Source organism: Citrus clementina, unplaced genomic scaffold (assembly GCF_000493195.1).
Source record: "Citrus clementina cultivar Clemenules unplaced genomic scaffold, Citrus_clementina_v1.0 scaffold_7, whole genome shotgun sequence".
Lineage (NCBI taxonomy): Eukaryota > Viridiplantae > Streptophyta > Magnoliopsida > Sapindales > Rutaceae > Citrus > Citrus x clementina.
Window position 1 is genome coordinate 4,410,185 of NW_006262075.1, and position 26,213 is coordinate 4,436,397.

The 26,213-nt window shown below is 37.4% G+C and overlaps 4 protein-coding genes and 2 pseudogenes across 5 annotated transcripts; 4 read left to right on the forward strand and 2 right to left on the reverse strand.

Moving 5' to 3' along the window:
* Positions 1-81: 81 nt before the first annotated feature.
* Positions 82-2,673, reverse strand: LOC18037054 (pentatricopeptide repeat-containing protein At3g49740). The gene has a single exon (XM_024180443.1). It carries the CDS (start codon positions 2,557-2,559, stop codon positions 358-360), a length of 2,202 nt encoding a protein of 733 aa, XP_024036211.1. The 5' UTR covers positions 2,560-2,673; the 3' UTR covers positions 82-357.
* Positions 2,674-3,585: 912 nt separating this feature from the next.
* LOC18037478 (endoglucanase 2) lies at positions 3,586-6,632 on the forward strand. The gene is made up of 6 exons (XM_006426081.2): positions 3,586-3,871; positions 3,986-4,269; positions 4,483-4,920; positions 5,058-5,205; positions 5,772-5,938; positions 6,300-6,632. Exons 1-6 carry the CDS (start codon positions 3,586-3,588, stop codon positions 6,630-6,632), a joined length of 1,656 nt encoding a protein of 551 aa, XP_006426144.2.
* Positions 6,633-8,270: 1,638 nt separating this feature from the next.
* LOC112096858 lies at positions 8,271-8,737 on the forward strand (annotated as a pseudogene).
* A 1,531-nt stretch (positions 8,738-10,268) lies between these two features.
* Positions 10,269-13,048, forward strand: LOC18037661 (putative pentatricopeptide repeat-containing protein At5g65820). Its single transcript, XM_006426082.2, has one exon. It carries the CDS (start codon positions 10,416-10,418, stop codon positions 12,330-12,332), a length of 1,917 nt encoding a protein of 638 aa, XP_006426145.1. The 5' UTR covers positions 10,269-10,415; the 3' UTR covers positions 12,333-13,048.
* Positions 13,049-13,115: 67 nt separating this feature from the next.
* On the reverse strand, positions 13,116-16,321 carry LOC18037593 (annotated as a pseudogene).
* A 3,457-nt stretch (positions 16,322-19,778) lies between these two features.
* LOC18037594 (GTP-binding protein At3g49725, chloroplastic) lies at positions 19,779-26,145 on the forward strand. 2 transcript variants are annotated; one of them, XM_024180936.1, is made up of 13 exons: positions 19,779-20,232; positions 20,547-20,611; positions 20,741-20,803; positions 20,904-20,993; positions 21,101-21,213; positions 21,940-22,008; positions 23,406-23,550; positions 23,643-23,698; positions 23,832-23,882; positions 23,995-24,049; positions 24,139-24,195; positions 25,003-25,122; positions 25,230-26,145. In XM_024180936.1, the coding sequence occupies exons 1-13, from the start codon at positions 19,854-19,856 to the stop codon at positions 25,758-25,760; spliced, it is 1,794 nt and encodes a 597-aa protein (XP_024036704.1). In that variant the 5' UTR covers positions 19,779-19,853; the 3' UTR covers positions 25,761-26,145. The 2 variants fall into 2 exon arrangements, with proteins under 2 accessions (XP_024036704.1, XP_024036705.1); XM_024180937.1 differs by having other exon boundaries at positions 23,998-24,049.
* The last annotated feature ends 68 nt before the right edge of the window (positions 26,146-26,213 follow it).

A 26,213-nucleotide genomic window follows, 5' to 3' on the forward strand; every position in this document is an offset into this window, starting at 1 on the left:
TCTCATCTTGTTGGGCATGGTCGTCTAGCTCTGATTAGGTGATTTATGGCAACCACAGCTTCAAATCCGGTCTGAACCTTGTAGTAATCAATAATCCAAATTACTATTGTAGTAATTGAATGCACGTAGAGATGAAGAATCCATAATTTGCCTTCCAGAAAGAATAAATGTGCAAAAAAAGGGATGACAGAAGAAATAAAAATTTATGCCGCTTCCTTTACGGTGTGATTCCCTCAAATTGGCACTGATGTCAATGTAGGGAGAAAAAAAAATCAGTAGCGGGATCAACAGTTTGCATAGAGAGACGATCTATAGAATCCAATCGAGAATCAGCGACCCCTTTCAATATCAAACCTGTCATGACCCGATCCAACTGCAACCAGGCTGCTTCATCACCCCGGTTCTCTTCAACAGTTCCCTTATATTAGCAGCTTCTTCCCATAAACCTGCAGCTGCATATATATTTGATAAAAGCACGTAAACTGATGGCTTATCTTGTTCACGCTCAAGGAGCAGCCCAGCGATGATTCTTCCAAGCCTTAAATTACCATGAGCTGCACAAGCACTAAATAATGCCCACCAGTTATCAGAACGCGCTTGAATATGCTGACTATTGATGACTCTCTCTGCCTCATCAAGATACCCTGCTCTTCCAAGAAGGTCAAGCATACAAGATAAATGATCTTCTGCAGGGATAAAGCCATAATCATTCACCATTGAGTCAAAAATTCTAGTACCATTGTCAACTAAGCCTGCATGGCTGCAAGCGGAAAGAACAGCTGTAAATGTGGCCTGATCAGGTTTGATCCTACCTACATCTTGCATTGCCTTGAAACAACCGACAGCTTCCTTGCCTTCTCCATGCTGTGCATATGCGGAGATCAAGGCATTCCAAGAAATAGTATCCTTTTCAATCATCATATTAAACACTCTCAAAGAACAATCTAAATCGCCACATTTTGCGTACAATGTGATCATGGCATTACCTAAAGACATCTTTGAGATAAGATTATTTTTCAAGGCATAACCGTGAATCTGTTTCCCATGTCTCAAGGACGATATGCGAGCACAACTACTCAAAGCAACACTGAGGGTATATTCATCTGGCCTGAGTTCTGACATCAACAATTCAGAAAAATGCTGTAAACCCTGCACTGGAAAGCCATTTAAAAGGAAGCCATTTATTAAAGTATTCCAGGTGATTATATTTCTGGGAGACATGTTGTGAAATATTTGATAGGCTTGTTTTATCCTCTCATTCTTTGCATATGCAGAAATCAAAGCATTAGAAACTTGGATATTTGTGATGATCCCATTTATGAATACAAAGGCATGAATCATCTCTACCATTTCTATGAACCCTGAGCTTGCCAATAAACTTCCAAAGGTAAACTCATCTGGTCGGATTCCTACACTCTGCATTTCTAGATAGGCCAAGATTGCTGATCTACCAAGGTTCCTCTGAGCATAGGTCGATATCATAGTATTCCATGAGACTATATCTTTTTCTTGCAATCTTGCAAAAATCATGCAAGCCTCATCTATTTTCCCACAAGAAGAATACATGGTTATTGCAGCATTGCTCACAGAAGTATATGCTTCAAACCCACTCTTCATGGCTTGGGCGTGTACTTGATACCCAACTCTAGGACATAAGCAGGCACTCATGACACTCACAAAAGTCAATTCACTGGGTCTAAGAGAAGCTACTAGCATATCCCTAAACCTTATCAAGGCCTCTTCGACTCTTCCTACACTCGCCAAACCATCCATCATTACATTGTAACTAATATGATCGCAAACATAACCTTTTGCTTCTTCAAAAACCTTACACGCATCCACAACATTTCCACAGTTAAAATACATAGTAATCAGCGCATTAACCACAGAAACTAAACACGAAAAACCACTTTTAGTCACCAGTGAATGGAGCTGCCTTCCGAACTCCAACAGCCCTGCATCACACACGCTTAACACGCTAGCAAAGCTATAGTTATCACGCCTAACATCCAATTTGTGCATTTCCCGAAACAAACCAATACCGATATCTTCATACCCATTTTCCGTACAACCAGTAATCATCGCATTATATACTGGCAGGTCCCTGTCTGGCATTTTATCAAACACTTCACAGGCGTAATCAACATGACCCATCTTAGTGCAGGCCGACAAGAACGTCGTCCAAGAATAGACATCTGGGTTTTGTATCTCACTGAATACCCTTTTGACGGAGACCAAATCTCGCGCGTTTTTATAGAGTGAAAGGATCGTATTTGCCACGTGTGGATAAGCTTTGAGGCCGGCGCGTAAAGCGTAGGCGTGAAGTTGGTTGCCGAAGGCGGCATTGCGGAGGTTGGCGCATGCTGCGAGGGTTGTAGAGAGAGAGTAGATGTCAGGTTTGAGTTTATGGGAAGAATGAATTTGGATGAACAGATGGAGGGCATCTTGATAATGGCCCGAGCGACTGAGGTTTGCAAGTGAAATATTCAATTTTAAGAGCAGCTCTTTACTGGTGTTACTGTTTCCCGCTATGGTAGCCGTTATGCGTCTTTGCAACATTTGAATTAATCATCTCTGGGGAGGTCCCTTTTTTTAAGTCGGTCGCAGCATGATATTGCTTTGTAGTGTGATATTGCTTTATACGTGTGTGTGTGATGGGTGCTGTCTTTTTCCATTTTTTTCGTAAAGAAATTTTGTTTACAAAAATAAAAGCTTTTGGCAAATTAAATACTACTTCCAACCCTTTCACCAAAATAATAATAATAATAAAATAATAAAATAATAATAATAAGAATAATAATAATAAATAAATAAATAAAACTACCCCGATTCACTATCCCCTCGGTTTTGATTCCATCACTCAAGGCCAAGGTGAAGCTAGCAAACGCCAAACTCGAGTATATATGAATCAATCAAATAAATGATCATGGAATCATCGAAACAAATTTTGTCTTCTCTATTTTGTATTTGTCGTCTACATCACCCATCAATCTCATTTAGTATAAAATCTAAATGTCATGATTGGCAGCGCGATAACTCTAGTTCTAGAGAACTGCATACGTCTGAATCATGAGAACTTTTCTGCTTAACACGGCACCAAAGCTAAGTAAGTCGTTTTATTTCTCATATTCGCTTTGTTTTTTTGCATAAACCATTAATTATTCTCTTGACTTCCTTGCCTGCTCGATAAGAATGTACGTAATGCAAATGGCAATGCCAGACTACGTCATTTACCGGCTTCAACTTTCAATATAAACGACAAGCCGAACCACTGCCGTTCTGTGAGATAGTCGTCTTATGACTTGAATAACGTCGTCCCTTTCTATCAGCCGCTATCAATCAGTCCCCGGCCAGGGCGCAATCGCTGCTATCCATTTCAACACTGGTCCCACTAAATCTAACGGCAGACCGTTCACTCGAAGGCCGTTACCATTTTCCACATCAAAATGATTATCTTTGCCACTCTATAAAAAGAGGGGACGCCCCTCTAGATTCTTGGCTCCAATTTTCCAAATTCAGTTAAAACCACAGTGAACATCAATTTTGTAAGTCTGTAAACTCTTTGGAGCGAAAAATATCACGAGAATGATGGCATGTTGCGGCGATTCAATGGAAGATGAAGAGAATGGCAAGAAAATGGAAGCTGATCAGGATACTAACAAGGATCATACAAAAAGATCAAAGCTGGGATGGTTCTGGTCGCTGCTGCTGTTAATCTTTGGAGCTGTTGTTATAACGATGAGTGTTCTCACAATATTAAAATATTTTGATTACCTCAAGAAAGGTCGAGGTCCACATCATCACCAAGAAATCGTTGAAAATTATGCCAATGCTCTTGGAATATCCATGCAGTTCTTCGATGTACAAAAATGTGCTCAACTTCATTCCTCATCCTCTCTGTCTATCTTTGTAGTTCTTTTTTTCATCGAAGTGTAGACATTTTATTTTGTTTTTAGTTAACGAAAATAATGTTTTGCTGTTGCAGCTGGAAAGTTGGTGAATAATAAGATTGTATGGAGAGGGGACTCGGCTTTACATGATGGAAGTGAAGAGAATTTAGACTTGTCAAAAGGGTTATATGATGCTGGGGATTTGATGAAGTTTGGATTCCCCATGGCTTTCACAGCAACCGTGTTGTCGTGGGCGATTCTTGAGTATGGTGATCATATGAATGCAGTGAAGCAACTTGAGCATGCTCAGGAATCCCTTAAGTGGATCACTGATTATCTTATCAATGCACATCCTTCTCAAAATATGCTCTATATTCAGGTAACCTGACAATTGTCAAATTGTGTTTCATTCCAAATCCATTTGCTATGCTTATTTTTTGGATTGCAAATTAGTATGCAATTTATGCTTGCTCTTGATTATTAAACCCTTGCGTTTGAGGTCCAATAAAGTTTGGGGTCAACAATCAATTTGCAAGTTATCATAAAGGAGCTGATCTTTAAATTGTTGTGTTTGATCTCTGTGTGGTTCAAGGTGGGTGATCCTGATTTGGACCACAGTTGTTGGGAAAGACCTGAAACCATGTCAGAGAAGAGGCCTCTCACACAGATTAACACAACTTTCCCAGGAACAGAGGTAGCAGCAGAAACCGCTGCAGCAATGGCCTCAGCATCTTTGGTTTTCAGAAGGATTAACTCCAGTTATGCTAATCTGCTCCTCATGCATGCACGGCAACTGTTTACTTTTGCGGATACTTATAGAGGTTCTTACAGCATGAGCGTGCCCCAAGTGCAGAAGTACTACAACTCAACAGGATATGAAGATGAACTCTTGTGGGCAGCTACTTGGCTATATCATGCAACCAGAGATCGATCATACCTTGAATATGTGACTGATATAAATGGCCAAGCATTTGCTAACTGGGGAATTCCAACATGGTTTAGTTGGGATAACAAGCATGCCGGATTGCAGGTACATATAACTTGCTCCAAAACATATTGTATTTTAGAAATGCTACTTGACCTCGAAATAAATTTTACTACAGAAACGTTAATACTACTACATTCCTCTCCACTTTTTTTTTTTTTTAATTTCCTATATTGGAGCAGGTTTTGTTATCTAGGATAAATATATTTGGTTCAGAAGATGTCTCAGAGACTGAGAATCTAGGCCTTCAGATGTATAGGAGAACTGCTGAGTCCATCATGTGTGGGCTTTTACCAGATTCACCAACAGCCACTTCTAGCAGAACAGACAGTAAGATTCTTCCCCAAGTAATCTGGTTTTGTATGCTAACCTTTTTCCTTTTGTGATATGATTTCAAATGGAATAATGAAACTATATATCTAATGACTTTAGGAGGAAACGAAATCATACTTCTAAGGAAGCTCATTTTTACATTGGTATTGGTATAAGTTGAAAATTTTGCATAAATAATGAACTGCAAGAGGCTGGAACATATCAATCATCTTGGAAGAAATGCAAGCAGTAGCCAGGAGAATGATTGGCTTGCGACCTTGTAATCTAAGGAGATTTTCTTGAAATCCCTCTTGATGAACATTCTGCTGTTTCTCATCAAAACAACCTGTAATAGTGGGAAATATTCCTTTATTCTGTATTACTTGCTAGATCCTATCCTTCTAGATCTGAATCGAAATTTAAAATACAAAATACACAAGCACGATGTTCAAGAAAACTGTATTTGATCATTCTTTCTTTTTTTATCCACTTCTTTTTTTTTTTTTTTTTTTGGGCATATTGACAGTGTCACAGTGGTCTTATTTTATGGAATAGAAGTCTAAATTATATTTATGTCAATGCAGGTGGGCTGATATGGATTGTAAAATGGAACTCTCTTCAGCATCCTGTGGCTTCTGCATTCCTTGCTGTTCTTTATAGTGACTACATGATTGCATCCGGGACTGAAACGTTATATTGTAGTGGGAAATCCTACCAGCCACATGATCTTCGCAAGTTTGCCATTTCACAGGTATGCATTGAAAGCCCGATTGTATAAAATGGTTAGATAATGAACTTGAACTTCTCACCTGCTATGTTCAAACATTGAGTTCTCAGTCCCAGATCAACATGGCTGCATCATTATAATTATCGAGTCAATTTTCATCCCAAATAATTAGTATATTAAACATGAATTCTCCAAGTAAATGTGTCTATCTACTATATTTGCCATTCTATAGCCCCACGTACTTATCTTTCAACTTCAAGAAAGATTTTTGGCTCAGAATCCGTGAGCTTCATTTAGGACACTTCTTGATAAATTTGGCTGAAGATATCAACCTGAGTTCCTAAGCTACTTTGGTAATTTTCTCCTTGATTGAAAATTCTTTCAGGTGGATTATTTGTTAGGCAAAAATCCAATGGAGATGAGCTATCTTGTTGGTTACGGCAATAACTATCCTTTGTATGTACACCACAGGGGATCTTCAATCCCGGCCGATGCTAACACTGGCTGCACAGATGGATTCAAATGGCTTGAATCTGAATCTCCAAATCCCAATGTAGCTATTGGAGCTTTAGTTGGTGGCCCTTTCCTAAATGAATCATACATTGATTCTCGAAATAACTCGATGCAAGGTGAACCAACCACTTATAATAGTGCACTTCTAGTTGGCCTCCTCTCCGGCTTGGTCACCAGTTCTCAGATGGTCAAATCTTACACATAAAACAAAAAAGTACTAATAGAAATCAGTCTAGTCTGGTTCTACCATATATAAATGAAAAATACTGAACTACTTCACCTCCATGACCAACATCCAGTTTGGTTCTCAGCAGAATATCACTGCCCTGTAACATAATTGATGTACAAAACATGATGTAACGCGTTTTACTTGCCTTGATGGCCATTAGCTAGCAATGTATATTACGCTTTCAGTACAAGTTACCCCTTTTTTTCCTCAGTGTTCCATATCTTTTTGAAGTTAAGGAAATCTTTAGTTACTATGGTTTTCTTATTTGATCGCTTAGGAAACTAAATAGCAAACCAGCCTTCTCATTCGGCCTCTGTCTAAGCCGTAAACAGAGCTCACCTGTTTTATTATTGATGGCTCAAATATAGCAAGGCAAAATGAAAATGATACTTCATCTCGTCTAAATACAGCATTTCATTCATTTGTCATATACAGTACAATATATTTAGGAAGGAATTCCTGGAGGATCTGACAGTGACTGAGTGTGCAGGCCACGTTTGTTTATCAGTGACTTCTTCTGAAACACTCGTGGCTTTTGGGAGATCCTGCCTGCCTGCCTGCTTGCTTGACGTGGCTCATGCTCATCCTGTAACATCATGATAAAAAAGAATACACAACCGATTAATATATGTTCAGCATTCAACTGCATCACTGACACCAAAACAGATTCCCCAAGATTCAACTATCAAGATTAAACAAGCAATCTCTGTTCAACCTACCCTTTGGCGGGTCTTAAGTTCGCCTGCAATGTTGAGATAATAATCCCTTTCATAGCCGAAGTCCTACCCAAATATGCTTTGTTACACAAGGGTATGGGCAAAAACCGCCAAGCAGAGGGAGTTCTTTGACTCCTCGATCAATATCTTGATTACCCTAGGTGACACATGTTTTGATTAATTTAAAAAAAGTAGCACATTTTTTAAAAATACTCGAGTGGATGACAATCCGTTAACTTTAATGAGAATAGTAAATTAATTATAAAATGACATTTTTATTCTAGAATTAATTATAAAATGACGTTTCTACCCCTATAATAGTTACAAAATGATGTTTTTATCCCTACAATTAGTTACAAAATATGTTTTTATCCCTACTCAATTATTTTTTATTTTTTAAATAGAAAAAATTATAAAAAATTACATCTAAGTTTAATTAATGGGCTATTTTTTTTATTAAATCATACAAATTTAAAAAAAATTCTTGTCGAATCAAACAAACTTTTCTTATTAACGACAAAGTTTGATTCAACCAGAATTTTTTTAAAAAAAAATTGTATGATTTAATAAAAAAGCCCATTCATTAAATTTAGATGTAATTTTTATAATTTTTTCTATTTAAAAAATAAAAAATAATTGGGCAGGGACAAAAACATATTTTGCAACTAATTGTAGGGATAAAAATGTTATTTTGTTACTATTATAGGGGTAGAAACATCATTTTATAATTAATTCTAGAGTAAAAATATCATTTTATAATTAATTTACTATTCTCGTTAAAGTTAACATAATAAAGTATTTTGAAAAATAGTGTCATCTTTTTTAAATATGTCAACCTATATGTCACCCTAATATAGTTTTGAATCCAAGCTCAAGTTTTGAAATTGAAAGTCCCGTTTAACGCATCGCAAATTAAAGATGGCGAATAACAAAGGAAAAGGAGGCAAGAAGTTCAAGAACCGCAAGAGGGGAAAGAATAATGAGGGTGAGGACCAAAAGAGAGAGCTGATAATCAAAGAAGAGGGCCAAGAGTAAGCTGAAGTGCTTCGAATGCTTGGAAACGGACGCTTGCGTATGCATTGGCGGCACCAGGCGTTTCTGCCACATCCGCGATAGCATGCACAAGAGAGTTTGGATTGCTGCTGGTGATATTATTCTTGTTGGTTTCAGAATTTATCAAGATGATAAAGCCGATGTTATTCTTATCAACACGCCTGACGAGGCCAGGAGATTAAAGAATATTGGTGAATTACCTGATGGTACTAGGTTGAATGAAGGGTTGCTGCTGATTTTGATGATGACCCCCATGCTGGTACTTCTGATAATTTCATTGAGTTTCAGGATGAGGATATTGATAAGATCTAAATTTTGATCTTCTAGAATTTAGAGTTTATTATTTAATCTACACTCTAATTTTTTTTTTCATTTTTTTTTTCATGCAGTAATAGCGAGCATTTATTACTTCCCTTTTGATTTAATCTTAAGTTGATTGCCATATACACTCTCTGTGTTTTGTGGCTCTAGTCTCAGAGAACTGTCGTCAACTTCCATACCTAAATCACGGGCATATCATTCTAGCATATCCTTTGCCCATCTCATTTCATCAAATCAGTAGTACAGAGGTTCGATATATGTATGATTGATGTACCTTAGGCAGAAAATACCTTCCATTACGAATGATGAAATAGCTGATTATTTGAAGAGCACGTTTGAACCTCAGGCATATTTTAATTCTAATACATGCACGTCTAATTAATCGGGATTGTATAGAGATGATATATATTGATTAATTGGCTTTTTGCGTCGGCAGTTATTTTTAAAGGTTTAATTACCAAACAAAAGCATGCCTGCTGACAAATACTAATAGTTGTAATAAGTGGCCTAACACAAAGTCGATACCTTTTGCAACAAATTTGTGTTCCAGCAAAATCAGGGAAAATAAAAAAAGAAAAAAAATCATCGTTGTTATGAATATAGCTCTTCACCACTTGAGGATTTTGCAGTGTGTTTTACGCTTGCTTATCCAAAGGATGTTGTTAACTAAATAAGAGCACCAGCTCAGCCATGCCATCATTTCCACCCCGGTATGGATCACCTCAGTCAAATGGTACGAGCAGAACACTGATAATAAGTCTTCTACGGACAAGGGCCAACTAGAGATGAATATCAGCCAGAGGAATGTACCGACCAGAGACGAATGCCGAGCAGATACCCATTCCCCAAAGAGCAGGAACACGATCTCACGAAATCACGACAGTTGCACTATACCCAGAATCGTCAAGGGAGACACGGTGTCCCACGTTTACCCACAATGTAGCAGTTGGAGTCCCATAGGGGGCTGCCACTACCCAAAATAAGGGGGGATGAAAGGTAAACGGAAAAGGGGGACAGCGGCTATAAAAGAGAGAGAGACCAGTGAAGAAAGGGGATAGAAAAATTGAGAGAAGGGAAAACTCTGCCAAATTGTAACTAGACCATTTTCAATACAAACTGTGAGCCATTTATAAGCAACTTTTCGAATCTAAATTACACGATTTTCCCATAAACACCTTGTGCTAATTTAGGCATCGGAGGATTTACGCCGATAAAACCACCAGCGTCTCTGATCCACTTTTGTGAACGCAAGCTTAGTGGGAAAATGAAGGATAAAGATCTGATCGGGTCAAGGGCGAGCAAATTTCAGCATCAACAGATGTATCACATACCATGGCATTACCATGTGTATCGGATGAATTTGAATTAAAAAGGTATTACGCGCACAACTCCCCAATTTCCAATTGAGTTGTGATAACAAATAATACGTCGCCACTTCTCAGAAATAGAGAGGCATGAGTTTAGTATGAATAGAGGGCCTTCCATTTTGTAGTTGTTATATCTCTCATTTGACAGTATTCAGAGTTGCTGGCCATTCTATTGCACAGTTTAAATTTACACCAATCTTTTTTTTTTTTTTTTAATTTAAATTATACGTGAATAGTTCAACAATCGTAATATCATTATCAGTCTTGCAGCGAAACAAGAGTCACAGTTCTCTAACAACAAGATGCAAAGATCATCTTCAAAAGCGTTGTCACTCTTGACCAAACACCGCCGCTTCTCATTTGCCCCCAGACCAAACACCACCACCTCCCACGTTGAATCAACTGCAACGACAACAAATCAGTTGAACTCTAACCTCGTTTGTCTTAAAACCAAAGAAGACGACTGTAAGTGTAACAACACAACGGACACCCACGGGAGTCATAATGAATTCTCCCACGACGTTGAAAAGATATTCAGAATCTTAAAAAAATTCCACTCTCGTCTTCCCAAGCTAGAGCTTGCTCTACAACATTCCGGCGTCGTTTTGCGCCCTGGCTTAACCGAACGCGTGATTAACCGTTGCGGTGATGCTGGTAATTTAGGTTATAGATATTATATGTGGGCGTCAAAGCAACCCAACTATGTTCATAGCTATGACGTGTACAGGGCCTTGATTAAGAGTCTTAGTAAAATGAGAAAATTCGGCGCCGTATGGGCTTTGATGGAGGAGATGAGGAAGGAGAAGCCTCAGTTGATTACGACTGAAGTGTTTGTTATTTTGATGAGGAGATTTGCGTCGGCAAGAATGGTTAAGAAGGCTATCGAAGTGTTGGATGAGATGCCCAAGTACGGGTGTGAGCCTGATGAGTTTGTGTTCGGGTGTTTGCTAGACGCGTTGTGTAAAAACAGCAGCGTTAAAGAAGCAGCTAAATTGTTTGATGAAATGCGTGAGAGATTTAAACCGAGTTTGAGGCATTTTACGTCGTTGTTATATGGTTGGTGTAAAGAAGGGAAGTTAGTGGAGGCTAAATATGTGTTGGTGCAAATGAAGGATGCTGGTTTTGAGCCTGATATTGTTGTTTATAATAATTTGTTAAGTGGGTATGCACAGATGGGTAAAATGACTGACGCTTTTGAGTTGTTGAAGGAGATGAGAAGAAAAGGTTGTGACCCTAATGCAAATTCCTATACTGTTTTGATTCAAGCGCTTTGTAGGATGGAAAAAATGGAGGAGGCAAACAGGGCTTTTGTTGAGATGGAAAGGAGTGGATGTGAGGCTGACGTTGTGACCTACACTACTTTGATAAGTGGATTTTGCAAGTCGAGAAAGATTGATAGATGCTATGAGATTTTGGACAGTATGATACAGAGAGGGATTTTGCCAAATCAATTGACTTATTTGCATATAATGTTGGCTCATGAGAAGAAGGAAGAGTTAGAAGAGTGTGTGGAACTGATGGGGGAGATGAGGAAGATCGGTTGTGTTCCTGATGTTAGTAATTATAACGTAGTGATCAGATTGGCTTGTAAGTTAGGGGAGTTGAAAGAAGCTGTTAATGTTTGGAATGAGATGGAAGCGGCCAGTCTTAGTCCAGGGACTGATAGTTTCGTTGTTATGGTTCATGGGTTTCTTGGTCAAGGTTGTCTTATTGAGGCTTGTGAGTATTTTAAAGAAATGGTCGGGAGAGGTCTTTTATCTGCTCCTCAGTATGGTACCTTGAAGGAGTTGTTGAATTCTCTATTGAGAGCTCAAAAGGTTGAAATGGCTAAAGATGTGTGGAGCTGTATTGTTACTAAAGGATGTGAACTTAATGTGTATGCATGGACAATTTGGATTCATTCTTTGTTCTCCAATGGACATGTTAAAGAAGCCTGTTCTTATTGTCTGGACATGATGGATGCAGATGTAATGCCCCAGCCAGATACTTTTGCTAAGCTCATGCGTGGTCTGAAGAAACTGTATAATAGACAAATTGCAGCAGAGATCACAGAGAAGGTGAGGAAGATGGCTGCAGAGAGACAGATCACCTTCAAAATGTATAAACGACGTGGTGAGAGGGATTTAAAAGAAAAGGCCAAGAAGCAAGTGGATGGGAGGAAGAGGAGGGCTCGTCAACGCCGGTGGGGCGGAGGCCGTAGTAAGGCTAAGATTCTGTAGTTTTAATGAGTGACTATTGTGAAGTGACTAAAATTAATAACACAGAGTACTCGGTTTAGACTGGTTCTGATCATGTGCTTGATAAACGCAGAAAGTCCTTTGAACACATGGGTAATTGTTATCTGAAAGGCAATTTTACTCCAAAATCCAGAGAAATAATGCACTGTTGGTTTTCATATAGCAATTTTGTGGCTTGTTAAAGGCCCTCTGTTTAGAAGTATGACACTGCATGCTGTGTAGTAGTTGGTTCTGCTGAGAAGTGGCAAGTATTGTTATCCAACAATTTTTTGTATCCAAAATAAGTATCACTGATTTGCTGCTTCCTTGGCATTGTTGCCGATAATTAGGTAACAGGAACACTTTGATTCAAGAAGAGAACACTTACTGCAGGATGAACAATCTGCAGTCACTTTCTTGGAGCATTACCTTGAGCATATCACAATAAGGTGCTTTGCCAGCCACGAAAATGACTATTTTCTTCCAAAATCTTCTGTTTTCTGCAAAATCTGCATGGGGATAGTTGTTTCTAGTAATGCTTGGATGCATTCTATGCGTTCATAGGAACAGGCAAGTAGCAACTTCTCTGGCAATGGCATAATACACATACATTATTTCTGAACTACCGATTGTTTTTCAAACTATTGGTTGTTGACCTACTTGGGATATTTATAGCCTCTGAGTTTCCTGTGTACTGAGGCTGTAGTTCTGGCACTTATCCTAGGCTGATGTATTGATTGGTTTGAGAGATACCTTATTTCATCAGAAGTTGAGCAGTAGTATACTGTAATAAAAAAATTTCTTGCTACTGTCAAAGCTTTAAACATTCTTCGGTACGTTTGCTATTCTCATGGTTTGTCAGTAACAAACTTTCAATTACAATTTCTAAGTTGCTAACATTTTAGACATCAAAATCTAATAGTCTACTTTCCACCCTTAAGCTTGTAGTTTGCCCTGCTCTTGAATGAAAACAAATTCCTTTGCTTTATTTGATGTATTGTTCCCTGTATATATTTGGAGTATATACTTCTATTGGAAGATACTTAATTATTAGTTTCGGCATGATAGTCGGTCTCATCATAGATCTCCTCCTATTTGAACAAATTAAGTCAGTGGGGCATAAGTTGTTTGAGAGTATTAACAGAATAAAATTTCACAAAAGAGATTATCTCACATACTTGTAACAGCTCTTCAATGACATCTTCTAGTGTAATAATGCCAACCGCTTCCCATTCTCCATTTTCCATTCGCTGTGGATCATCAGTGATATGCAGAACTTCTGAGTGGAAGTCCCTACTCCAATTCTTGCTCGTAGAGGCTCCTCGATGAAGATTTGCATCATGTGACAGCCTATTCCTCTTCTTGAGTGATCTCTTGGTCTTTAAACATTTTTCTTTGAGATGGCTTTGACCATCAACGTCCACTCTCACTTCCCTCTCTGAATTTATGATCCTTTATTAACCGTTGGAAACAATTTTATAGGAAAGAATATTGACTTGACACATTGGTCATGCCACAGGATAGAGTCGATGCTTACCATCGGTTGAATGTTCAATAGGGACATGAGGCTGCTCTCTGTCATTCTGATGCCTTACAACAACCGCCATATGGCTATGGCCTTTCTGAAACTCATTTAGTATGTCGTATAGAGGCATTGTTTCTGAAACCCTGGCGCAAACGCCATGCGAATACATTTTTCAATCTTCATTCAGTATTATGAAAGTGTAACTTAGCTTTGCGTAAATGTTATGTTATTTGCCTAAGTAAACTCAGGATTGAATGTCAATTCTCTTCACAATCAGTGGTTCTCGATGTCCGGAAATTTTGAAAGCAACTTCAATCATTCTGGTATCACAAGTAGATATGATGGAACTAGACAATTTTAAGATAAACTAATGTTTGAATCTCTACAAGGCAAATATTCTAGATATCTTGTGCACGTCGATTTATTTAGGAGTTTAGGAAGGAGTTAATTAGTTCCCAATAAATCTTAATAGTTGTCGAAGGGTGATGGAATAGACACTTTCATTTTACAAATTCAACATTAATAAGGGATATTGTCCTTTTCAGTTTTTTGGGTATCAAGCTTTTCTGGTGCAGCAAGTTCCACTCGAATGTCCCAACCTTACATTATTCTTTCGGTTTTTGATAATCGCAGGTGCTCAGGTTTCTGCTGAAATATTATCAGAATTTTATATACACACTACCATCTAAGTCCTGTAGTTTCAGTTCAAGACATTACAGTTGGTAGTTATACTGCATCGACAAACTAAAGGGTGTGTACATTTATGTACATTTTAATAATTATACATAAGACATTTGATCATAGTAGTAAAATACCTAGGAATCCTGCGTATGCTGACATTTTTCACAGGTACCTCATCTTCTGGATGGATAGTTAATAAATTCTTCACCTACAGCAACATAACACATTTGTTAAGTCCATCATAAATCACATTAATCACTAAAAAGTCACTCAAATGTTGGAAATAAATTAAGCAGGAGTTACCTAAATGAGTCCAATTATGTTTCTTGGATGCTGATAATAAACTGGCACTCTGCTGTGCCCTTTCTCCAAAACTAGCCTCATTAAATTTCTGCATAATGCCAATTTATACATATGTGATGCATATCATCCAGTCGTCATTGCTAGAGAATCAACTCGGGGTACTAATACTATATTTATGGTTACCTGTCAAGTTTGAAAGAAACATCAATTGCAAAGGTCTCAGATGCAGGAGTCATTGCATCCCTTGCTGTTTTCTCACTGAGTTCAAGTGCTCCTGTGATGATTGTTGTCTCATCTCGCGTCAATTCTCCACCTTTGCCAGCCTGCATATCAGCCAATAGGAAAGAATTATTTGCCTTAACGATAAAATTCTGCTCCTTGGGAAAAACAGTTTCGCTGTAATAGAATCAAGAAATCTTAGGATTGATGGTAGTAAGCCTTAAGATCATACCTCGTTGCCATGCAAATCAACAAGTGTTTTCAGTTCAGCTCTGCGAAAGAGTGCTTCATTTCCTTTCCCCAACAGAAGGTCCAATAACTGTCCAAAATACCACCAATAGTCACTGGCGTATGTATATTAGCCACGTGTAAAATCTGAATCCTGTAAGTATATGATAAGAAAAATGTTTAGATGATTTTCACCTTGCTTACTGGAAATGCAATAGGAAAACAGATCCGAACAAGAATTTGCACAAACGGAGCAACTTTTGCACCAATAGCCAAGCCATATCGAGCACACACAGCCTGGGGGATTATCTGCAAGACAGAAGAAGAAATCTCAATTGGTTTACAACCAAAAACGAAAAATTATGAGAATCTGTGTGTATCTCCATCCATCGTTCCATCTGGCTGCAAAGAATCTAACCTCACCGAACGAAAGTATCAAAGTCACTGATATAACAATAGCACCCCAAGCTGGGACCAAGCTATCAAGAAAGATGGGAAGGGCCTGAAATTAAAGGGAAGAAAAATATTTCAACCATGCTTGTTTTTCCTTAATTAATTATATGTTACGGAGCTGTTTAAAACAATGTGTCTTAAGAACTGATACCTCCATGGCAGCGGCATTGCAGAATAGTAGAGTGCAAAGCAGTAAATGTTGTCTTCTCACAACAGGGAGTATCTTTGCTGATATAGAATATAAGACAAGACAAACGATATTTTGATAACTAGGACACAGTTGAATTGCATTCAGAAACAAACAATAGGAGAACAATTAATAAGCCATAAAAATGAAGAGATGCCATGCCAGAGGTCAGCCATATGAAAGTATATTATACTTACAAGCATGTTTACGGTCACTGGGTGTTCCAGAGTTGGCAAGAACTTCAAGGTCGACGAGGCTCATTGACATGAGGCCTAACGTCAAGCCGGACATCAACCCAGCAAATAAAACTAGCAGTGTCACTACAACGACGCGAGTGAAGAATCCTGTCTCGCAGCATTCGTACCTGTACTCCGCAGCCATTAACTTTTTTTTTTCTTTTCTCTATATCTCTAATATGATGAATTCCCTTAAATTAAAACAGTACATGCTATTTATACTTAAAACGACGAAAGTTGTAGTAAATGAACTTATTCTGACTCATATACGACAACGAATGGCAGAATGGAATCGGATTCGACTCTTTTTCAACTGAAACGTCTGGAACTTCGCTTTACCTCCTTTTAGCATTTACTTGTTTCGAAAGGAATAGGAGACGAAAGTGGTCAATAGGATAAAGTGAACATACTGTTATATTTTGCATGTTGATTTTAATATGCCGATTTCAGTGTCCCTTTCTTTTGAGCCATACACACGCACAGACACACGTATATATTTATAGGGTTCACATGCAAGCCAAAGTCAATGTAAACCAAAATATGGATGATCTATATATATACATACACACATGACCGACGCAAGATTGCTGGTTTTTAAGGAAATTAACGTGCACATGACTAGTTTTTGAGTCCGCAATAGCTACCTAACCTTCATCTTCGTCGGATCCGAAGTACCTGGATCAACCAAAATACCGATTTTTTCTGAGCTAATCATTTTCAAACGATGTCCGCATTGTTTACAGAATACATTTTTGACTTAAGAAATTGTTATAATTGACCTCATAAAATCTTTTGCATTAAACTCATAAATGTTTGTATTTATCGAATAAACATTCAATTTCTTATAAACCTTCACGTCTATCTTGTTCAATGTTTATTCAATTACTCTTTTACCAGTAAATGCAATACACGCATTAGGTTAAGCCATAATGATGTCCCCAACAAATCAAAATTATGCGTTACTCTACATTAGGGATGGCAAAAATCCACACGGGGATGGATACTCTCGGAGATTTTTTTCATTCGGGGAGGGTATGCGGATAATTTATACTCAATTTTTTATTCGGAGAAGGGATGTAGAAATTTTTATATCCAATTTCTTATTTGGGGAGGGGACGAGGATGAGGTGGAATCCCCATCCCCTACCCATTTCCCCATTTTAATTTTTTATTTTATTTTTATTTTTTAAAATTACTAGTAAATAAATAATAAATTTTGAATTATAAAATTATAAATATTGGTAAAAATAACAAATATCAAAATATTTATATTATTAAACTTTTAGACCTAATTAACTAATTAAAGTCCTAAATTTTTATTTAAGACATTAAAAAAACCGAGTAAATTCTATTAGCCCAAAAATTTTGTTTTAATTTTAATATTCATTAAATGTTTTAAACTAAAATCTATTTTATTTATTTATTTTTAGATGTTATAATTACCCACAGCGAATCACAATTTTAATATCTAATTTAATCTAATCTAATCTAATTTAATCTAGTATTTGCTCTTGATTTGCTTCGACTTAACTATTGTGCTGTAAAGGGAATAGTCTACATTTATAAAGTGCCCACGCCACCATTGAAAAAGTTAATTTTGAATCTAAATTCGATTTTATTTGTAACAATTTTGTATTAGACTATTAATTTATTCACGATAGTTTGTAAAAGAAGTTTGTATCCCTTACATGCTGCGTTACTTACTAATTTAATGTATGTGACTTTTGTAATGGACATTAATGTAAGATATATTTCAAACTTTACTTTTATTTGAATTTTTTATTTTAATATAATTAACTCAAAATCGAAAACAAAAAATGTATTAGTTATTTGGGGATCGGGGACTCTTGGGGATCTCCTGTTATTATTCGAGGAGCAGATACGAATTCTCTCAAGTAATTCTGACGGAGACGGGGACATACGCAAAATATCGGGGATAAATACGGGGAGATTGGTCCCCTCCCCTCCCCTCCCAATTGCCATCCCTACTCTACATGTGGCAAGAGACGTAAGATATGGTATCTCATTCTCTCAAGTGGGGGAGGGAGAGAACCCCTATTGAATTGGATATTGAATTCTTGTTTTTTGGTCATCCTGTAGGGCAGGGGCAGCCCACGCGAACGTTCTTAGAGATAAGGCATCACTATAATGTATTGAATTCTGAATTTTTTCACTAATTTAATCTTTGGCTTTCGGTAATGCTGATATGTTACAAAACTTTTATCAAGTAAAATTTCTAATTTTAAACACAACTTTGTAGCTATTATATTTTTTTTATTTTTTATTTCACATTTTATGTTACCCGTTATAAGATTTATATTAATTCCAACTTATAAATTTACTTTATGTCACAAATTCTAAGAGACTCATGCTCACTGCTAATGTTAATATGGCAGCCAAACTTTTGATCTTTTTTATCACATGTAGATAGGGAGACGTGACGAGTCTTATCCTCAAAATCAAACTAAAAATAAGTCGGTTATGGTAGAACTTTGATCAAGTTAGAAAATCCATCAAATGCCACTTCCCCCTATGAACCAACTAATAATCGTAATCATGGATTAAGCATAAGTTTGCCATATCCTAGAGAGAATAAGGCAATAAGCTTACTATCCTCAGTATATTCTCCAGTAAGGAGAGGGTTTCCTCTTATTCCTTTTCTTTTTGCGACTTTTCTGAGCTTTATTTGCTGAGCTGTTATTTAGTAATAACAGGCTGAAAATCAAATTCCTCTTCAACGTACGTTTGCATCACAAAGATTCGCTGGATCCAAGTTGCTATTGTGAGCTTTGACTTGGTATTCAGTTATTAGTTCAAGCACCTTTTGCAACTTACTAAGAAACCCTTTGTCCTTGTCAGGTTCACCTGCATAAGGACTTTTGATAATGATAAAATCTAAACAGTCTACCTTTGCGGTTTCGTCTTCGCTTCTGTCTCATTACGAGGAACTCACGTTTGATCGCAGCTCTCATTGTGAGAGGCTGGCGCAAGAACTTGGGGCGGATTCACATAGAAGTTAGTGTGGGAGATTGACCCCACTCAACAAAATAATAATAATAATAATTATAATAAATAAATAAATAAAAATTATCATTGCGCCACCCATACATAATAATTCCTTCCCTAGTAAACTTGTCCAATTGTAGAGGCAATCCAACCCCTCGAGCAATGGCCAATCGGCCTTGATAAGTTTTGGACTCCAATAAAACCAGCTTAGTCCATAAATTCGAATCTACGCATGAGAATGGGCTTGAAGATCTATATTGTAAGGATCAAAGTCTGCTTTCCACTTTCCATTGGAACGACCGAAATACAAAATGTAGATTTAAATTGTAATGCCATAATCGAATGGCAATCACGTCCTTATTAACCCAAAAAAAAAAAGAAATTAGCTATCACGTCTGAAAACTGGCCGCTAATGTCATACCAAGTCCCCCCGAAAACATAAATTTAAAACATATGATGAGTCTGAATGCACACTAATTAATTTTTAAGACCACTGGAGGATAGGCCCGATATCTCAGCCCAGCCCCCCTGAATTTTGTACGCCTTCGGCCTTCAGTCGCATTTGCATCGGACCAACCCGGACCACCGTTACGGCCGTCACAACGGGTTTGTTTCTTACTTTCTTCTACGGACTGTCTCATAATTCGTAACTCGTAACAAGTCTGTGTCTCACAGTCGAAAGTTGAAATGTTGAGAGCAATCTCGGTGGTAAAACGAACCCAGTTGAGGTCGATAACACAAACTCTAACTTTTCCAATTTCCCTTCACTCTTATTCATATTCATCATCAAAGCGCCAAACCAAGGACAACAAAGACAAGGACGACTTACACGACGTCGTTACGCTCTTCAACAGAGACCCAGATGACCCACCACGACTCTTCTTGGTCCAGCCCCGCCTGAAGCCCCCCACCTTCTTACAAGCCAAGCTTAACGAAGCTCTCTGTCTTGCCAACTCTCTCGAAGAACAGCGTGATGGCTACTTTGACACTGATTTCTTTGATAAAGAACTGCCCCCTCATGTCGTTGTTCAAAACCCATCTCTTAAATCTGGCAAAGCTCGCGCAGGTCTGTTTCTTTTTCCTTGTTCTCTGCTGTTATCTTAGTTTTAATTCATTGATATTTACATCTAAGAATAGACATTGTGTTAGAGATTTTTAATATGAATTTTAAGTTCGTGCTATTTTCATTGTTGCTTAAATTTGTGTATCTTTATGCTCTTATGTAGTTCATTTGGACTTTGATGATTGGCTGAGAATATGATATGAAAGGCTAACCAGCTACGAGTGTTTTTTTTTTTAATGTTATGCGTCCAATTCCATTTTTCTTTCGTATTTGCGGGTCCTTGATGCTGACGATGTATCTCTTTTGACTGTGTGTAGACACATTTTTTGGACCTGGGACAGTGGAAACTATCAAATGCCACATAAATGGGGCAGAGTCTAAGGCAAGGAGCTTCTTCATCTTTATGTTTCAAAAGTGGTGGTGCTTTTTATTTTCGGTTGTAAAAATCAATTTGCCTACCATGTCCTTCTGGAAGTTCAACCATGACTGTAACCGTGTATGATTTTAATAGGGCGAATTGGATGCCATTTTTGTCAATGCTATTCTTTCTGGAATTCAGCAAAGGAATTTGGAGGCAAGTAGTGCCTACTCAGTTTTTTTCTCCCCTTGCAGTTAGCTTGCTTGAGTCCAATGCTTATTATTACTCTTTCTAATATTTCCATTTTGAATGACAGAGAGCTTGGGGAAAACCTGTATTAGATCGTGTGGGCCTTATAATAGAGATATTTAATGCTCATGCCCATACAAAAGAGGCAAAGCTACAGGTTCTGTTAGTAGTTTTAATTGGGAAATTCAATGATATTAAATTTCAGTTTGATCTTCTGAGAAACCTAATTCATTGGACATTTTGGTGGTTGCATGATTTGAACAGGCTGAATTAGCAGCCCTTATGTATAAGAAGAGTAGACTGGTTCGAGTACGTGGCCCGGATGGCCGCCTGACTTTTGGGGAAACTGGTGAAGCTGAAGTTGTTAGTGCCCGAGGGTATGTTATAACCCAATTTCTCGAAGAACAATTCTAGGCTGTTATTTGTGCCTGTATATGTTTAGGAATTGTATTCAATAGGGGAAAAAAAAAGTTTCGCTTATTCGATCTATGAGCAGTATTTACACCACATGCCTGGACTTACTGATGTAATTTGATGTAATTGTCCATGTTTCTGGGAAAATTGTGAACTGTGTTTAATTACACGTACTTCAATCAGAAGTTCTGGTCATCATTTTGAGGGCCATATGCAGTTAGGAGATACACTTGTCACCTGCCCCATGTTATTGATGATTTTGGGTCCATTAGAAGAAACCTTTATTCACGTGGTTTTTGATGGTTCTGTGCTTCACTAATTGGCATGATTTATCCTCCCTTGATTGCCTACACATGGCCCAAATCACTTCAGAATCACTCTATATTCTCTTTTTAGTGTAATATTGTACTGGATGAAAATTTCCAATTATTTTTTGCTTCTTAAGAGTAGGAGAATATGGTATTTGCTTCAATGTTGCTTGTCATAGCTTTCGTGCCTCCTTATCTGAACCCTTCTTTCATTATATTCCTCTCTCTTGCACTTAAGCACAAGCACACGCTAATGCATGCAAATTGTGTGGCTCTGCATATGTGTGCTTAATTGCTTATAATAAACTGCCCTGCATTTTTGTGCTTATAATAAACTGCAGTTTTTAGAACCATTTTTTATGTATGTGATATGAATTGCAGGAGAGGAAGTGGGGGACGTGGTTTCATCAGTGGTGCTGGAGAAACTGAACTTCAACTTCAACGGCGAAGGTTGATCCTTGATACTAGTTCTATTATTTTTCTTCACAGTCAGATTCCTTTTGTTTAATTTTTTATTCTCTGTGTCCAAAATAATTTACTCACTTGATTTTCTCTATTCTTAATCTGTTAAGTTTGGTATTTGACTAGTCCATATTGACTTTTACATTTTGGGGGATTTTTAAAGCTAGAAGAAACGCTTGCCTAATGAATAAAAGTTTTCAGGATATTTATGTATTATTCAGCTTGAAAAACTCCTGATGTCAAACATATTTCGTTCAAGATTGACTCATGCATCTTCTTGTGTGAAAATAAGATGGTCCAACAATAAAAAGGTTTTGCTTCATATAAAAATGGTCATGGTCACATTCTTAAGTTCTTTTCTGGGAAAGTCGAAGCCTTCTTCATATGTAATTGAACTTTATTCTACATTCTAAGGTTTTGTGCCAAACATCCTCTCCAGTAAAGCAGCTGTCATGTTTATATTATAAGTTAAATTTTGCATGAACTATAACTTTAAGTTGTGTGTGACTGTGCTTTTTGGCTTGTTCTCATTAGAATTCACACAAGATTTTGATAGGCAATACTTATAGCATTATGGCAAGGTCATAGGGCAGATAAGATTAATGATTTGCGTACTTTCAGTAGTGTTTTATCAGTGGTTGTTCTTTATATTCTGCTGTGGCACTGCATTGTAAACTTTTCATTGTCTTTCTCCCTCTATCTCCCATTGTACTTGCTATTAGTTGTCTTTACCACGATGTTTATATAATTGATGCAAACAAATAGAGGGCAGCAAATTGCTGTGGGATACAGGGGAAAACTTGTTCAAACTCTGGCTGGCATATTGGCAAAGATTCTGAATTGGAACTTACTACTTAAGATGGAATAACTAATTGCTGTCAGCATATGCTGATGTGCTTGTTTCAGTTCAGTGTGTTCTGTTTTGGGGTGATTGCATGGTTACAACTTGTCTCTAAATTGTTTATTGCATCTTAATCTGGACTTCATTGATGGAATAGTTGTCCGCTTTCTTTTTGGATCGTATCCTTATGTACCCTGGCTTATTTTTTTATCACCCATATAAAGCTTTTTAATAGTGTTCTTAAAGAGGAAAATCTAAGAAGAATGAACATCGATACACTCTCCTAGTTTGTGGGTGGTATGATGCATGCATTCAAGAATGCCTCATGCATCAGTTCTGGAGTTTGCATTAAAGACTCCTGGGTTTCTTTTTCCTCTCTCTCTCTCTCTCTCTTTCTCTCTCTTATTTTCATCTTTGCTGCCGTTCTGTAAGCCTTCTCCAGTTGTTTTATGAGTTGTGTCTGTGAGATTTGTATCTCAATTATTTTCTTCTTACATCCCCAATGAAAGAAGTTGTGACTGGAGTATATTCTCTGAAATCTCAGAATTTTAGAACGGCGGAGTCATTTGTTATCCCAAATTGAAGAGGTTCGTCGTACTCGAGCTGTGCAACGGGCTGCTCGTAGGAGACATGGTGGATCAGATGGTCGTGGTTTAGCCACTGTTGCTGTTGTAGGGTACACAAATGCTGTAGGTGGTCCAAATCAGCTGAAATATTTTCTGTCAGTTCTGAAAAGTTAAGGTGAACGTGTTGCTTATAATCTCTCCTTAACCATGGGCAGGGAAAATCTACATTAGTTGGTGCGCTCTCTGATAGTGATCTATTTAGTGATGCACGGTATTTCTCTACACCCTAAGCATTTGATTATTCAGATCTAGATTCTTTGCCATGGTTAACTTCAATGTTAAATTTTAATTTTTAAATGACTTGTTTTTGTCTAAATGGTGCCATGGACTTCAAATTTGTGCAGCTTGTTTGCGACATTGGATCCTAGATTAAAGAGTGTCGTTCTCCCTTCCGGGTATCTTGATTGTTAATGAATCTATTTTGCTTGTCATATGCTGAAAGATGATGATTGAAAAAAAAAAAAAAAACCCTTGCTTATCTGATCTCATCTTGTGTATTATGTTCAGAAGAAAAGTGCTTCTTAGTGATACAGTGGGATTTATATCAGATTTACCTTTGCAGGTAACTGAAAAGCACAAGCAAATTGTTTTGTTTCCTTATTAATATTGGCATTGTCCTTCTTTGTTATTTACAGAATTTTGATTTTGTAGTTGGTGGATGCATTTCATGCAACATTGGAAGAAGTGGTGGAAGCTGACCTCCTTGTGGTATGATTATCCTTGCCCTCTCTTTTAATTACAATCAAAATCATAGTCATTATTTACTTTGTGGATTGAGATTGGGAGGTTATCTTTCTGGGAGCGAACTCTTGGGGGGGTAAATGAAGCTATCAAAAGCAATTGTTGGATAACTTTAGGGATCCAGGCAATGGCTGTACTAAAAAGAGTGGAGTCTTGAGAACTAGAATAGATATTTTGTCATTAAGGGGCTGTTAGAATTCAACTTATCGATAACTGGGAAAAAAAGGTTGAATTTCAGTTTTAATTTCTCAGTTTAATTATCCAGTTTCTCAATTTTTCATTTTCAGTTTTTCTGGTTTCTCAATTTTTCATTTTTTTATTTATTTTTTGATTTGTCAGGTTTCCAGTTACAATTTTAATTTAATTTGAGATCTAGAATCAGATTCTTATTGAGGCCATTGGAAATCCAACTGGATTGATAACTGATTAAAAGTAGGACGGATTTCAATATCACAATTCTTCAGTTTCCAGTTCCTCATTTTTCAGTTTTCAGTTTTCAGTTTTCCGGCTTTTTAACTTTTTTATTTCGATTTTTCAAATTTGCAATTGCCAGTTTTTTCAATTTTCAAGTTTCAATTTCGGATTTTTGGTATGTTGGTTTCGATTTCACATATTAATTTTGTGCACCCGATATGGCAACAGTTTTGCAAGTTTTAACGAAGTATACTGTCAATTCAATTTTGTACACTCACCATATTTTGGTAAAGACTATATACAAAATATGGGAATTTCTCATTGATCAAAACACCTGATGAAATTTCTCACTTCATGTAGCATGTATTAGACTGCACTGCTCCTAATCTTGAAGAGCATCGGACAACAGTTTTGCAAGTTCTTCAGCAAGTAGGAGTCTCGGAGGAGAAGCTTAAGAATATGATTGAAGTTTGGAATAAGGTACTGCAACACAGTTTTTTTACTCTAATGATTCTTTAAAAGATTGATTTATGATTTTGCGAACTTCTCAGATTGATTTTATATTTATGATTTTGCAAACTTCTCAGATTGATTATCACGACGAAGAAATGGGTGATGTTGAATATATAGATGGTGATGATATCAGTAACTTCTCAAGAGCTGAGGACGAAGTCATGACATCTGAGCCTGTAGATGTAGAATGCATTGATAATTATGGTGGTGATGATGCTGACAACAATGATGGCTTTGTGTCTGAGGATCTTGGAGAGAGCATAAATAAAAACCACAATGACTACTCTGATGGCTGGTTACTATCGGGAGATGAACAAGACAACGTTGAAGAAGAGTTCTGGAAGGCTGCGGAGGACCAACAACCTGAGTCTACTAAAGATGTCTGTGTGATGGAAAAAGATTCCCAATCTCAAGACCAGCATGCCCCAGATGTCAAAATATCTGCCAGGACGGGAGTTGGCTTGCGAGAGCTGCTGGAAATTATTGATGAAAGGCTGAAGACACTGGACGATAAGCAAAAGTCTCCAAATGTAGTTGAAAGGGATTTCTTTAATAAAAAATGGAGGCCTCCTCGCACAGAGGACAGTAGTGTGGCTGTTCAATAATAGTAGGATGTGTTATTGATTGCGAATCACCATGTGTTTGGGATGGAACAAGGGCTCAAAAGGTATTCTCTCTTCCAAGTTCCACCGCTAATATTTTTGTTGTGGAAGGAAAGCATGTGGCATGGAGAGGGATAAGAATTTGTGCTGGAATCATTTGATACGAACAGGAAAATTGTTGAAATAAGCCTGATGAATTCATCTTCACTTGGAGGAGCATTCTGGTGCATGCTGAACCATGCTTGGGCTGGGAGAGTTCAGATGTCTGTGGGAAGCGGTTTTGTAGTTTTGTTTCGGCTTTGGTCTTTTTTCATACATATTTGTAGTGCCTGTGAAACATCAGAAAATATTTTGTGCAAATAAAATTTGTGTGAACCGTGAAGATTTATTACTTCTAAAAATGAGAAGAAAAGAATAATTTTATACACCAAAGATCCAGAGATGAACTAAATGCTG